This window comes from Conger conger, chromosome 19 (assembly GCF_963514075.1).
Source record: "Conger conger chromosome 19, fConCon1.1, whole genome shotgun sequence".
Lineage (NCBI taxonomy): Eukaryota > Metazoa > Chordata > Actinopteri > Anguilliformes > Congridae > Conger > Conger conger.
Window position 1 is genome coordinate 9,404,695 of NC_083778.1, and position 16,434 is coordinate 9,421,128.

General features: G+C 47.6%; 1 protein-coding gene across 2 annotated transcripts in view; it reads right to left on the reverse strand.

Moving 5' to 3' along the window:
* Nucleotides 1–16,434, reverse strand: part of LOC133118909 (copine-8-like) — a 77,294-nt gene that overhangs the window by 36,824 nt on the left and 24,036 nt on the right. For both annotated transcript variants that reach the window (XM_061229198.1, XM_061229199.1), the window contains exons 4-6: nucleotides 15,802–15,905; nucleotides 11,738–11,777; nucleotides 3,975–4,051 (exon numbers count right to left, since the gene is read on the reverse strand). In XM_061229198.1, the coding sequence (XP_061085182.1) occupies nucleotides 3,975–4,051; nucleotides 11,738–11,777; nucleotides 15,802–15,905 (221 nt within the window). The remainder of the gene's footprint in view (nucleotides 1–3,974; nucleotides 4,052–11,737; nucleotides 11,778–15,801; nucleotides 15,906–16,434) is intronic.

A 16,434-nucleotide genomic window follows, 5' to 3' on the forward strand; every position in this document is an offset into this window, starting at 1 on the left:
CGCTCCTGAGCTAATGCCGCCCCAATAAATCGTATCGACGTCGACGTTGAAATATTCCACCCGGTCAATCCAGACGTTTTCTCCTGATTAAATTAAATCTCCGCCCAGCGAGGTCGGGGTAATTGAAATGCGCGATGTCCGTCGGTCTTGGCTACGCCTCGTTAGCCCCGCGCGGGATTTACCAGCACGGTAAACCGTAGCGCTGCTTCCCATCTGAACCGCCACTCACAGGCCGACGGCTTTCTCCAACACCACGCCGAGAGCCCCAACTCCCTTCAGTCACCACATAGAGCCATACCCCGCTTTACCGGAAAGTTCTGGGTTCGAATCCCAGCCAGGGTCCGTCTATGTGGAGCAGACCTGGGTAAAATAAGTTAATTCATTCATTCATTATCTTAACCCACTTATCCTGAACAGGGTCGCAGGGGGGCTGGAGCCTATCCCAGCATGCATTGGGCGAAAGGCAGGAATACACCCTGGACGGGTCGCCAGTCCAACGCAGGGCACACACACCATTCACTCACACACTCAGACCCATGTGCAATTTATTTATTTATTTTATTATTATTTTTTTTTTTAAGATATTTTTTAGGCCTTTTTCAGCTTTATTGGACAGTATAGTATAGAGAGACAGGAAGAATGGGAGCGAGAGAGAGGGGAAGACATGCGACAAATGTCAGACGGTCAGATTCAAACCGCCGCGGCTCGCAATGAGCATGCGGTCAGTGCTCTACAGGCTGCGCCACCGAGACACCCCAACCCACGTGCAATTTACAGTCTCCAATCAGCCTAACCTGCATGTCTTTGGACTGTGGGAGGAAACCGGAGTAACCCACACAGACACGGGGAAAACATGCAAACTCCGGTAAAATAAGTTACGCGATTCAAATACTTTCCTTTGCTTTACTGAGCTTGCGGTGGAATTGGATTTATATTGGTGCACTGGAACCTATGAAATGCTCTCAGAAAGTGCAAAACCCGCCTTCTTCTCCTCCTGGTTGGCTCATTTGCACCAGGCAATTTGCACTCCTCAACTCAGCTCATTGTCCCGTCTGGACTACTGCAACTCTCTGCCGGCTGGCCTTCCAGCATCCGCCATCAGACCCCTACAACTGATCCAGAACGCCGCAGCCAGTCCGCCATTCAAAGTCCCCAGACATTCTCATATCACCCCCCTGCTCACCGACCTCCATCGGCTGTCTGTTACGGCTCGCATCAAACATAACACTTTGGTGCTCACATACCAGGCAGTTAAGGGGTCAGCCCCTGCATACATCCAAACGCTAATCAGACCGTTTCTACCAGCCAGTCCTCTCCGTTCCGCTACTTCTGGACACCTGGCAACTCCCCCCTCATCACACCTGCACTTCTCGCTCACGACTGCCGTCTGTTCCGGCCCCACGGTGGCGGAATGACCTTCCGGTGAATCTTTGACTATTTTCAAGCGCAGACCGAAAACTCATCTCTTCAGGCAGCACCTTTCCCTACCTACCCCACTGCTGTAATTAGCTGTAGGCTATAATTGCGCTTGTGTATAATTATTTCAGCATTGGAGGTATTCTAGCTGCCAACCGTGGTATGCAAGTCGGAAAGGGTCAACTAACATATCAGGGGTTCAGGTTTTATCCATGTGATCACTCTTGGACTTGGAACTGCCCCCAGCCCCCACAACCCTGACCAGAAACAAGCGGGTTTGACTGGATGGATGAATATGCATATGCACAAACGTGTGTGTAAGAACACAAGTCGCGTGTTTATTAGAAAAGCACAGTTTAATGCTATTCGCACAGTCAAAACTAGCCTCCCGCCGGCAGGTGGGAATCCCAAAAACACTGAGTCCTACAGGTGTTCAGGCCTCACAAACGCCCAACTGCTACCAGCACGCTTTCCACAAAGAAAGATGTTTCTGCCCGCCCCGAACAATCTCTTAAAAATCTCAGCAAGCTCATTTCATCCATGGAACTTCCCCAGAACCATTCAGCCCGCTGACTGATCTGTCTAATTACTGGTAATTAGCACTTGCGACAGCCGTTGAGGGCCCCTTCTCTTTGCGCGTCTGTGCGAGTGTGTGTGTGTGTGTGTGTGTGTGTGTGTGTGTGGGCGGGACGAGAGCTGTCAGTCTGAAGACTTCTCTGCCCCCAGTTACCCTCACCAGAACATACTGCACTGCAGACAGGCAGCAAAAACTACACCTCCCATCCCCCTCCATCACAATCCGAGCAGACACCGCAAAACTACACCTCCCATCCTCCCTCACAATCCCAGCAGACACTGCAAAACTACACCTCCCATCCTCCTCCCTCACAATCCCAGCACACTGCAAAACTACACCTCCCATCCTCCTCCCTCACAATCCCAGCAGACACTGCAAAACTACACCTCCCATCCTCCTCCCTCACAATCCCAGCAGACACTGCAAAACTACACCTCCCATCCTCCCTCACAATCCCAGCAGACACTGCAAAACTACACCTCACATCATCCCTTACAATCCCAGCAGACACTGCAAAACTACACCTCCCATCCTCCTCCCTCACAGTCCCAGCAGACACTGCAAAACTACACCTCCCATCCTCCCTCACAATCCCAGCAGACACTGTGACGTGGAACCGCCTACCCATACTGCCGCCTGTTGGCCTGGCGATCATCACAGTAAGCAGAGGTAATTCTAAAATGAGATATCATGACAGAAATAGAGATGGACAACCTCCCACTCACCAATCACTGCCAACCCCTATAAATTCCCACCAATCGCCAGCGACCCTGATCAATAGTGTCTGGATCTGAGGAAGTCACTTCAGCTTGCAGGGGCAGCACGGTTGCCAGACTTGAGTTTTTACACTGGCCACACTGGACATGAGCAGCGGTTGCCAGATGAGCCTTTTCCAGTCATTCGTGGCTGTGTTTTTTGGGGGGTTTTCACATAGTCAACTGACGGAAAGAAGAAGAAATTCTAATTGACCTTTCCACAGAGATCTGTCCCCCATGGTTACTGTTGCTACAGTAACTCAGCCAAGATTTCTATAACAACCACTGAAAAGCAATGGTGAAATAACAGAGCAAACGCTTTATGCAAGATTGGACCGTTCTTCATATTTTTGCTTGAACTAAGTAATAAAACACAGATGACAAAATGCAAAAATGACAAGGCTTGACAGCCGCATCTTCTGTTTGAAGAAGCGCACGGAATGGCACAATATAACATTTTCACATCATGATTCAAACTGCAGCAAAGATGCTACAGTAAGCTCAGAGTGAATAATTCACAGAAGATCACAGCAATAAAAATGTTCTCGCAATGTTGCGGTGTTATAACACTGACCGAACACTCCAGCAACGTTGTGAGAACATTTTGTGTGAGCCGGGTGTGATATCTAAATCACTTTCCCTGCAAGACAGACCAGCTCAGCGCGATCTCTGCCTTTGCGTTCGAACATTTCAGCGACGCCCTTTCCCAATACGGTTGTGGTGAAAATAAATGTTGCGGATGGAACTACGTGAGGATTCTGTGTAAATCAACCCTCGTCTGTTAGCCCCTTTAGCTAACTGACAGCAGAGAGGAAGAGGGTGGTGAGGAAGGGGATTTTTCACCACTGATGGAAAAGTTAGCAGTAGAAAGGTACCTCAGTGGTTAGCAGGTAGCTTAGTGGTTATCGGGTAACTCAGTGGTTAGCGGGTAGCTCAGTGGTTAGCGGGTAACTCAGTGGTTAGCGGGTAGCTCAGTGGTTAGCATGTAGCTCAGTGGTTAGCGGGTAGCTCAGTGGTTAGCGGGTAACTCAGTGGTTAGCGGGTAACTCAGTGGTTAGCATGTAGCTCAGTGGTTAGTGGGTAACTCAGTGGTTAGCATGTAGCTCAGTGGTTAGCGGGTAGCTCAGTGGTTAGCGGGTAGCTCAGTGGTTAGCGGGTAACTCAGTGGTTAGCATGTAGCTCAGTGGTTAGCGGGTAGCTCAGTGGTTAGCGGATAGCGTACTCACCCCAGGGGCTTCTCCAGCCTGCTTCCCACGGACCCGACCACCTCCCCCAGGGAGCAGAACGCCTGTCCCAGGAAGTCCTGTAGCAACAGAAAAAACACCAGCCTCACCACCCTCTTCACATCTCCCTTACATCCAAGCAGACCAGGGTCAAATATGTCATCGTTTTGGATTCTCACACTTTTTTTTTTACGCTCTCCTAGGCTCGTCTGGTGTATTGGAACCGATGAAATACTCTTGAAAAGTGCAAACCCTGCATTCTGGTCATCTTGGTTGGCTTAATTGCACTAGGCAAGATCAATTGAGCACAGAAAAGCATTTGAATTCAAAACAATTATGGAATGATTGTCTGCATCTAAAATGGCAAAAAAAAGGCAAAATGGCAGTGACACACCACCTACCAACTCAGAGCAAAAACTTGTCTACTTGATCAATCAATCTTTATTTCTTTGTCACATTAAAAATACCTCCAGGGCCAGTTTCACGGACACAGATTAAACCAAGTCCTCGACTAAATTCAATCTTTTTTTTTTTTTAAAGATATTTTTTTCGGCCTTTTTCAGCTTTATTGGACAGTAGAGTATAGAGAGACAGGAAGAATGGGAGAGAGAGAGGGAAAGACATGGACAAATGTCAGACGGTCGGATTCGAACCGCTGACGTCGCGGCTCGCAATGAGCATGCGGTCAGTGCTCTACAGGCTGCGCCACCGAGACACCCGACTAAAATCAATCTTGAATAGAGATTCTCCAAACAAAACCACGTTTAGTCCAGGACGAAGCTTAATCCGTTTCCGTGAAACTGGTCCTCAGTATTCTCTCTTGATGTTAGCACAATAGGCTATAATTAGGTACGCTTATTCAGAAAGTAACTTGAGTTCAGGATTTATACCCGGGTAACTTGTAAGAGTTTCTGCTGCCTACAGCCACACGTTCTATAATGAATCTATCTGATGGTAATCTATTCTGTCCCCCTGTCCCTGGCCCATTTCAGGTTCTGCTTCAATGTGATAATCCTTTCACCGTTTAACAAAAGCATTGATCTCCGATAGTCAGCCTCAAACGTAAACAATTTTGCTGCCTTGTTTTGCAATGTATTGATTTTTCGGTAATCGATTAGACAATGTGTTGCAAAAACAGAATGTACCGCACTTTGGAATGGCATCATAATGGCCCCCGCAGCCCTCCAGGACTGGAGTTAAACCTGCAGTGCCCCCTACAGGGCTGGAGTTAAACCTGCAGACACTGCGGCCCTCCAGGACTGCAGTTCGACAAAACCTTGCGGTCCCCCTGTGCCTTTTAAACGTCCAGAACTGTCTACACCAATCACAACAAGCAATGCATCTTCAATACTTTTTTTCACACTAAACCAATTGAAAATAATATATATACAATTACCATACATATTCCACATATGAGCCCGATATCTATCGCTCAATAACACAGGAGATACCCTGCAACTACATGAATATTTTATTGTGAAATTCTGGAGAGCAACAGATTGTCACGCAGATGAAAATAAAACCATCAGTGAGAACTGTGGGAACGACGAGGGCGAATAAGGAGTTAATCCCTTATTTACGGAGGTGAATCCTACAGAGATAGGAATCTGTTTTCCACGGGGGATCTGGCCAAGAACCTGCAGTATAAACAACGGAGCTGCATTAAACACAACGGGGGGGTTTTCTGGGGGCGTTTAAAATCAAGCCATACGAGCAGAGAGAGTATTGCACGGGCACAAAAATGTGTCGTAAAAAAGACCTCTTCGACCTCCTTCTGAACCAGGGTCACCCGCGCAAAACGGGACCCCCGTCGCAAGTTAAAAGGGGGGAATATTGAAAAACACATTCAAAACGTTTTCCAAAAATCTATAATCATTATCAAACCGGGTGAGGCGTCCTCAGCAGCACCTTCTCAGCACTCTCAGTGGTCTCAGGAACCCCCGCTGAAAACGTAGGCTGTAAAAACACGATCTCCCCTTCGTTTCTAAACAGCACTAACTGCCCATAGCAAGCAGCACACCCACAGCCTTTGTTTATATACTGTAGTACCGGAGAAAGATCAACAGACAACGAGTAAAGGGGAATCACAGCATTGGCTGGAATCAAGGTATCATGAAAGTCTACAAAATTAAGAAATAGTTTTATTTTAAAAAAAGCTAAAAGCTAGCCAAAAATGTGTTTTTTATGAATTGCCAACAGATCGTGGCGCCCTGAAATCCGCTGGCGAGAACCACCGAAGGCTGCCTCTCCGTTGGCCTCGGTCCGGGCTCACGCAAAAGGCCAGCGCTAAAGGCCCAGAACGTTCTAGAAGGAACGTTCCTCAAAAGCACGTCCAACGCGTGTTCGGCTTTGAGCCCGAAGAGCGATTTAAAAACCGATAATAGAACGTCTGAATGTATTCTCAAACTAACAGGCAACCGAATGAAGGACTTTTAACACTTCTGTTCATGGTCAGCACACACGCTGCTCCTGTTAAATTATCGGCGGTTTTTCTCGAAATTTCTCGGGTAGACCAGACAGAAGAGCATTGCGGTAGCCAAGTCTGTTCCCGATAAAAGCCTGCGTTTTGTTTTGTTTCTCAGCATCTGCCTTAGCGATTCTAAGGCGATTATGTGCGCAACGGAATGAAAACAAGGTGATTCTACCTTCATTTAAAAACAATTTAACCCGACGGTACAAAGTAAGGGGCCAAGTGCAATAAAGGGCAAAGTTATCAAGCTCATTACTGGCCCTCTGAAATAATACTCCCCGCTGTTCGTGATTGCTTATTGTGCTGATTGTGTTTTACTGGGTTTTTCATCAGAGGAGTACGGACAGAATATGAGGGAGACGCAGCCAGGTCTCCCTGCTGGGAAAACGCTATACAGGCCAATACAACATAACAGGCAACACAACAGGCAGAAGTAGGGACATCCAGCGCGATGGAAAATTAATATGCGATTATAACAATATTTTAAATGGAGATGGAGAAGGGTAGCACTTAAATTTTTTGGGAGAGGCAGTTCTAAAGATTTCTGGTGTGCAGTGATTACAGTCACTTGGGGTGAGATTGGCTCTGCCCGTAAGAGCGGTCGTCTGGCAGTCGGGGGGTTGCCGGTTCGATCCCCCGCCCTGGGTGTGTCGAAGTGCCCCTGAGCAAGACGCCTAACCCCCAAATGCTCCTGACGAGCTGGTCGGGGCCTTGCATGGCAGCCAATCGCCGTCGGTGTGTGAGTGTGTGTATGAATGGGTGAATGAGAAGCATCAATTTGGATAAAGGCGCTATATACATGCCAACCTTTTACCATTTACTTGGAGAAGTGGTGCATTTCGGCCAAGCTGCTTATTCTTGCAATCAAATGGGGTTGAAAGCCAAATGGGATCAAGTGAAGAACAATTTCAAATATTTAAAATGACTGATAAAAGCATTAAAAAAAAGTAAATACCCATAAAGGTAGGTCAAATACACTATAATTTCAACATATCAGTCGATAGACCTGGACTAAATTGAGTCTTTTATGGAGAATCACTAGGCCTAATCTGTGTCTTCAAGACGGACCTGTAGTCGTATAAAACTGAACAGTGGATAAAATAAGAGTGATCCGGAATGAGGAAAGGCGCGGCAATTTAAGACGTTTGCTGTGAGCCGTTCCATTTGTTTGGGCTGGGGTGAATAAACGGGGTTTTTCCATGTTTACTGGCAACAGACAGGACGAGGTAAAGCAACTAATCCGGAAAGTGTGAATTGTAATTTGAGGTTCTCTTGTTAATAATGAGCGAAGTTTGATGTAAGCAAATTGTTGGTGGTATTTTTAGTCTGTACATCACCAGTAAAACAGACAGCTTTTTCCTAAAAAGAATAAAAATCTGTATCTGCTAAATCAAAGATCAGAGATGGAAAAATCCTGATTCAAAACGTAAAAGGCCTCCTTAGTATTTTGTTACAATCACCTGTATTTGTCAATTAGCACAATTATTCAGCCAGGAGGTAGAACTAATGAGTGAAATAAGCTGGCTGAATTCATGGGTGGAAAAAAAAAGACTTCTACTTGGACCCTGGACTTTAAACCTCTGTCAATGCTTGATACAGTCGCCGCCTCTTTGAAAACCAATCACTGTTTGTGTTGTTGAACACCGTGGCGACTGAACGACCCCCCAGCATTAATTCCCAAGCTCTTTTGTCTACAGACCGGTTCCTGCTCATGTCTTAATGAGCCGTTTGGGCCGAACTGTTGCGTAGCTCCAGGTAATAAACACTCCGAGGGAGCCGAAATTTGATCATCGGACGCAAACCCTCACACGTTATGCCAGATCGTACCAAGAGAGGCATTGTCCCAGGTTTACTGCCTCGGCCACTAACCCCCTGAAATGAGGAATTGTGGTCGGGACATGCACGGTGGGATTTAGCGCGTCCAAATCCTCATTTCAGGGGGTTGGTGGCCGAGGCAGTAAACTTGGACAATGCCTCTCTTGGTGTGATCTGGCATTGTCCAACTGATTTGGGTGGGAATTGTGGTCGGGACATGCAACGTTGGACTGAGCTGCAATCATGCAGCGAACCTCACTGCCGTTTTTTTGGGGAGTGTGGACACACTGCAGACTACAGGCAAGCTTGTACAGCGTGGAGTCAGAGGAGGACCTTTTCGATGTGGCTCGAACATGCAACAGTCCACCAGCAGGGGTCACCGGAGACGCGGAAATGGTGTTAAACTTTGAGCAACACAATCGGTGAAATTATTTGTATTAAATAAAAATAAAAACACATTTTCAACATCGCCGGCCTGATTTACTCAGAATATTAGCGCACAGAAAACCAATAACATGACCAGTGATTGGCCGTGATACTTGTTTTGCAGCAATCGTCCGTAACGCTATTAGTTTTGCGTATCCCAGGCCCCTAGTGTACACAACAAGCACAGCTTGGCAAGGTACCTTCAGTGAGTTCTGAACATAGCGCGTCTGTGTTTGTGAAAGGGAAAGCAAACATTGTCTTCAGGAGCGGAAAAAAACAAACACCGGGCCGTGTGTGAAGGAAAAACAGGCTAAACTGAAGGGCCACATGTCTGTGAGTTAAATTTTCCCATCAGGTCCTGCCTACTTCACCAATAACTCCCAGCATGCCGGTTTTGATCAAATATTCCAGTAAAAACCCACATGTTGTTCGTTAGTTTAATATTCCAAAACGAGCCTGAAGGAACAGCCATGCGCCTCGCTGGTGCATTACGTAAGACGCGCAAACACGAAGACAAAAGGACGGCTTTAGCACGTCCGCGCCAAAGCCGGAGCTCAAACAGACAAGAAAGGGACATTCCGCTCGCAATGGAAACCCAACCATTCGCATTTAAACGGCGACAGAAAGAGATAGAGCTTTTAACTCCGCGAGACTCGTTTCCTCTTTAGGCTTGCGAGAAGGCTCCGCCCCCCGTGCCCGCTGCCAAAAAGCCGCGCTATTCTCCGCCGCACAATGGCAGGGTAAACAGAGCTCCCGTTCCCCGTAATCGCCGGGCGACGATGAGACCGGGGCGTTACGCCAAAATGCGTTCGCCCCTCTGCCCCCCGCCCCTCACCCCCCAACCGGCCTCCCATCGCTAAGCAGGCTACGGACAAATCTCCGAAACCACCCCCAAAAAAAGTATCCGATTTCCCGCCGCTGTTTACACTGATCGGCTTTCCGTATCGCATCCTAACCGTGGGTCAGGATCCGGGTTTAAAAGTCTGGAGAAGTGTCACACTTTGTCCACTTGACCCAACATGCAGATCAAGTCCTCCAGGGAACTGAGTCAGGTCAGTTCTTTTCACCTGACATGTTAAGGTCTCACACAACAGGCGGTCATTGGTGGACATGTGAAGTCATTAAAATATCGCCAGATGTGCCGGAAAATAGCTCCTTGTCGCAACCAAAGGTCGCAGGGGTTTTCAAAAAGCGGACAGAGTTGCAACACCAGCAATCACATTGGCAACGTCGACAGCAGTCTCCTGTGCCAAGCCGTTCCACCGGACAGGAAAGATAGGCGCTTTGCATCATGGGAAACCAGTCCGAGGATTGGCTGTGCCGTCGCCCGTTTGCCACGCGTTCTCGAGTTCCAGTTATGCAGACAAACAGGTCTTATTTTTGGCAAGGAAACATTTCTTTGGCAAAGAAAAACTATTCTAGAACAACAATGCAGGAGGAAATATAGTTCCACACCGGCTCAAAACACGTCTATTATATTATAGACGGCAGTGACATTGTTTAGAGACGTAAAGAAGAACAAACGCCGCCACGTCCCGCATCCCCCCCGACCGCTCGAACGGGATGAAACACAAAGATCTGAGCGCGGCGGACACAAACAAACCGCCCTGCTGCCCGTAGCAACGGCCATCTCTCCAGCAGCGAGCAGGAAGATCACGGCCTCTCTTTCAAATAGTTTGTAGCGCAATAGCTATCAAAGTTCTCGGTACACTGCCCGCACCACCAAATTGGGCCGAAAAACATGGAGAAAGAAAACTTTTTATTTGATTTTTTTAATCAAAAACTTACCCGGTCACAAACCTCGATCTAATTACAGACAAGTGAGATCATTAAAACTGTCCTCTTCGGCAGAACATTTTTATTTTGAGGACTAATTGCTTTTCACCGCCGCCAGGAAGTGCGCATTCTGCCGAGTCACACTGACCGCGGACAACAAGGCCGCTTTTGAATTACCCGGGTATTAACTGCAGCTTCGCCGCTTCATAAAAAGCAGCGACACTGCGAAAAAGTCTTAAGTCTACGTCTTAAGTGTTTTAATCTTGAAATGAGTGAACATCGGGCTCTTTCCGATGTTACTTCCACCCCTCAATATTTCCTTTCCCTTTGCCTGACCCCAGAAATCGATCGAGGTCCGCCGTCTTTAAGGGCATTCCAACCTGTTCGATGCTCCTTCTCGGAGCTAGAGGTAGAAGTTAGGAGGCTCCCAAACTTTCACTGGAGCAAGGAAACATGAGCACATCCTTTTCAGAAGTATAATCACCCCACTGACAAATCTTGAAATGAGGTAAACTGTCTCTTCTCACCGGCAATCATTTTGTCTTAATGATTATAAAATGTAACGGCCTAAATATTACATTACATTATTGGCATTTGGCAGATGCTCTTATCCAGAGCGACGTACAGTTGATAAGACTAAGCAGGAGACAATCCTCCCCTGGAGCAATGCAGGGTTAAGGGCCTTGCTCAAGGGCCCAACGGCTGTGCGGATCTTATTGTGGCTACACCAGGATTAGAACCCCTGACCTTGCGTGTCCCAGTCATTCACCTTAACCACTACGCTACAGGCCGCCCTATGAGTCTAAAATACTTGTTCAGATTGACTTGTTCTTGTGTTTTTTCAGTTAAATGCTGAAGTCATCCTTGGGGTGAGCGCTTTCCGCGACACTAAGAGACGAGAGGTGTGGAGAGGGCGGCCTGTAGCGTAGTGGTTAAGGTAAAGGACTGGGACACGCATGGTTGGTGGTTCTAATCCCGGTGTAGCCACAAAGCCGTTGGGCCCTTGAGCAAGGCCCTTAACCCTGCATTGCTCCAGGGGAGGATTGTCTCCTGCTTAGTCTCATCAACTGTACTTTGTTCTGGATAAGAGCGTCAAATGCCAATAATGTAATGTAATGTAATGTGTTCTGTTCCGTTCCGTGTGAATAAGCGCAAGGTACTGTGACAAAACACGTGATCAGTAGCCCACAGGACAGTGCCCGAAAGACAGAGTCACGCTCCGTAGACGTCCGGACCACAGACCAAAAAGAAACACAAGAAGATTCCGGATGAAACTTACATGCTTCGACAGGTTGGCACTGTTGCAGTCAACATCGTAACTGGGAAAGGAGAGAAAAATCAACGGGTTAAAAACAATCAGGTCAGAAGTTCATACAGTACCCTGTCAGTAGATGGGGATGTCAGGACTTCTAGTTCCTGGTCTGTAGTTATGGTTGTCAGTGCAGTTCTCTGTCTGGGGTCATGGATGTGTGGAATTAAAACTCTCTGCCTGTTGAAGTAGACTCCTTGACAGGACTCTGTAGTCATTGATATATGTGCTAACTGGAAGGCTAACCTAACCCTATCGCTAACTGTAACGCGAACCCTAACGCTAACTGTAACACTAACCTAACCCTATCGCTAACTGTAACGCTAACCCTAACGCTAACTGCAACGCTAACCCTGTCCGGGGGGACGATTCACGAAGTTGGCTTCTCAGGCAAGTAAAACCCGGGACAGCTACTTTCACTTCAGTCCGTGTTCCGTATTTGAGGAGGTTCCAGGTTTTACTCGGTGCAGGAGTCGATCTTTGTGAGTTAGCCAGCTTCGCGAAATAACCCCCCCCCCCCCCCTTGGACTTGAGCGAGTCGGGCGAGTCTCTCAGGTGGCTACGCTAACCCGCTTCTAGCGAGACCCGGAGCGCCGAAGCAGGCTAGCGTGCAGCACGAGCAGCATTCCGACCCCGGTAGCGCACGGCAAGGCAGGTCAGGCAGATGGGCGAAATAGCAAAAGACAATTAAGGAAAATATTTGTGTCTGCGCCTCTTCTGGAATCCCCGTCAATGTATATATAGACGCACTACCGGGCATACCTCCCGAATTGAGTTGTTTGTATGGCGGCCCCCTTGAACGGAGTTTGTAGCTAGAAGCTTCGGCTTCGCGTTGCAATTTCATTAATTTTCCCATCTGAATCGGGGGCAAAGTTATGAAAGAAAATGTACAAGGAGTGATTACTCATTGGTCGACCCCTGAGGGACTGGAAACGTTCAATCACTGCGCACCAGTTTTTATATATATCTGTGAGATACACTATCACAGATCTGTGAGAGGTAGTGTGCACTAATGACGATCTGAGGCAGGTTGTGTACACAAACACAGATCTGTAAAGGCCCGGACACACCAAACCGACAGTCGGCCGCGGAGCGCCGACAAAGATCGCCTCGCGTCGATACGCGTTGTTAATGTTGGCTGTGCCGAACACACCGCAACGACGGTCCGCCGACGGCTGAGTTGCACGTACGTTCTGCGCCTGCGTGAGAGGTAATAACTCTCCACACCAGGAGAGTTGGAAACCGGAAGACCGGGGAATGCGTTTGCATTGCGTTGGACCTAGAAGCAGCCATTGTCTCGCTCACAACAAACAGTTTGCAGCAATTTCCTTGTTCTCTCGCTATTTAGTAATACTAATCGAAAATTATGTCTGGTAGTGATAGTAACTTGTCTGTGTCCTCTTGACTTCCTCGTTTGCTTGCTTTCGTTGCTTCCGTTTCTCTTCTCGTGCACTGATTCGCTAGCTGGACAGCCAATCAGAGAGCTCTCTCTCATCGACGGCTCCGGTTGTTGAATCGGCGTCGGAGTCCTCCAAAACACTCCGACACACCGGAAAGACTCGGCCGACAGGGCGCCACCGACGTCCGACAGCCGACTGTCGGTTTGGTGTGTCCGGGCCTTGAGAGGTACTGCGCACTAATGACGATCTGAGACAGGTTGTGTACACAAACAGAGATTTGTGAGAGGTAGTGTGCACTAATGACAATCTGAGACAGGTAGTGCACACAAACACAGATCTGTGAGAGGTAGTGTGCACAGTCAGATTCCCTCCCACGTTTGACAACAGCCTTTCCTGCAACACTTGACTTCCAGCACCCCGATCGAACCAAAGCTAGGACGAGTGGAAAAAACCTGCCCGCAACATCGGAATCCCGAAACAAGTCACGTACCGCACACTCCGACGCGACCCCGCGAGGAGACGGGGGCGTAGCGCGCCAGTACAGCGAATCCCCGGCGCTTATCCGCGCGCGAGATTAGCGAGCGCGAAAGAGCCACTCTGCGTCAGCCTGGATGCTAACCGCTAACCGCTAACCTGGATGCTAACCGCTAACCGCTAACCTGGATGCTAACCGCTAATCTGCGGCGGTGCGAGGGGAGCGTGGTTTGCCGGTCTCCGAGGGCAACCGAGCGAGCGAGAGAGAGGCCGCTCGCCCCTGTGACAGCGGCAGACCTCTGCCTTCTCCCGAGGATCTTAATACGACTCGACACTCGCCCACACACACGACTCAGTGGGAGAGAGGTGGTTAACAGTGCAAGTCCATTTACACTCCCTCTCCAGCGCTATTCTTAGCTCACATACCCAGCATTGTTCACCAGTGATAAAAAAACACTATAAATGCACTGCATATCAAGATATATATATATATCGATATATATATATGTACACACATAAACACACTCGCACAAAAGCCCGGCTCTTGCATGCACAAACATGCACAAGTATGCACACACACAAATGCACTCACTCGTACACGTGTTGACATACAAAAAACACTCACACACAAGCTTACACATGCACAAACACGGTCACCCACGCACACACACTTGCCCACAAGTAGACGAATTAATATTTAGACAAGTATACGATACATACACAAGTATATTGTGTATTGTACACACACACAAGTATGTGACACATACACACACTCACAACCGAGCTTACCAAACCACACACAGCACTCTTCCCGGAGCAACACATCTGCTGAGGATTGTGGGGGGAACTCTAACCTAATTCACGCCGTTATCTTGTGTGAATTCGGAGAACAAGATGTGATCACGTCCCTGCGCTGACAATCCTCCGGGATACAGCGAAAATGATGAGAACATCAACGAAGAAATAAGCGCAGTAACCTTTGCACATTCTCGAATGTAAAAAAAAATACTTTCTGTCAAAGGCACACGCCACCACAAATGCAATTCTATACCTCAGACCATGTAGACTATGTTATGGATGTAAAGTGTAGATTATGTTGTGTAAATTGTAGGCTATGTTGTCTGAGGCGCAGGTCATGCTGAGCGAGGCGCAGGTCATATTGCGGAAGGTGTAGATTATGTTGTGTAAAATGCAGGCCATGCTGTGTAGATTGTAGATAATGCGATGTAAGGCGCAGATTATATTTGGTGAAAACAGGAGCTCAGTGAAGCCGCCTGCTTCTGAGACTGAAAAATGAAAGAATAAACGAGGGCAATGCCCTCTTCACCGTTCGGACGGTTTTTCTCCAAATGTCTGTGTTTCTCTCCCTCTCGGACTTGTTGCTTCTCACAAAACCGTTTCCTCCACAAAAGAACAGGGATTAATCGTTCAGCAGATGTAAAACAATCAGTTTTTAATTTTAGCGGTCACCATGGCGACGGGGGGGAGCTGCACTAGGGAGGCTGTTTGGTTTCTCTCTCTAGTCTTATGGGGGTGGATAGTGACCATGTGACCGTGGTCACCTGACCCCCAGGGACACACACACACACACACACACTTGCACGCGCATATGCACACACACGAGACACTTATATATGGATGTGCACACACACTGCACACAACACACAGACATTCATGCACATACCTATACACAAGACATTCATATGCAGATATGTACATGACAGTCAAGCACACATGCACACGACACTCAAATACACATACACAGAAGAAACTGGAAACGTTTGTGTCTATACACACACACACAGACGCACACATGGACAAACACGCACAGACACACACACACACATACGCACAGACACACACACACACACACACATACACACACACACACACACACAGACACACTCACACACAGACACACACAGACACACACACACACATACGCACAGACACACACACACACACACACATACACACACACACACACACACAGACACACTCACACACAGACACGCACAGACACACACACACACATACGCGCAGACACACGCACACACACACGCACACACACACATACGCACAGACACACACACACACACACATACACACACACACATACGCACAGACACACACACACACACACACACACACATTACTTACAGGTCGAATCGCAGGTTCTGTCGCTCCTCAAAGAAATAGTCCAGCATAAATTTCCGCACAAAATCCGGGTTCAGGGTGTTGTCAATCACTTCAGTTCTTCCAAACTAAGAAATGACAGAAGGGCAAGAACAGACAAATTACTGACGAAACGCATCATTTTCAGGTCCATCACAAACATTTCATACAAATTATGGCGCAAGCATTATCGTATTATTATCCCCATTTGGGATGCAAAGATTTTATCATTAGAATGCCACTACCATCAACCAACACTAAAATTCATGTTAATATCGGACTGTTGAAAAGACAATAACAATAAAACAATAATATGCACAAATAACTACATATTTTAATTTTCTACAAAGGTAATAAAATGCGTAGCAACTGAATCACTAACCGCACAGTGAATATTTAAGTGTTCGACTGCAATAAGTGAGTTCTTCGTCAAGTTTCTCCGTGTGATATACCGCAGACAAGGTTGTTTGAAACCAGACCTGGCTCAAATAACTTATTGTTTTGGATTCACAGACTTTCCGATGCTTTACTGAGCTTGTCTGGTGTATTGGAACCGATACTCTCAAAAACTGCACACCCCAATTTCCGGTCCTCTTGATTTGGCTCAATTGCACCAGG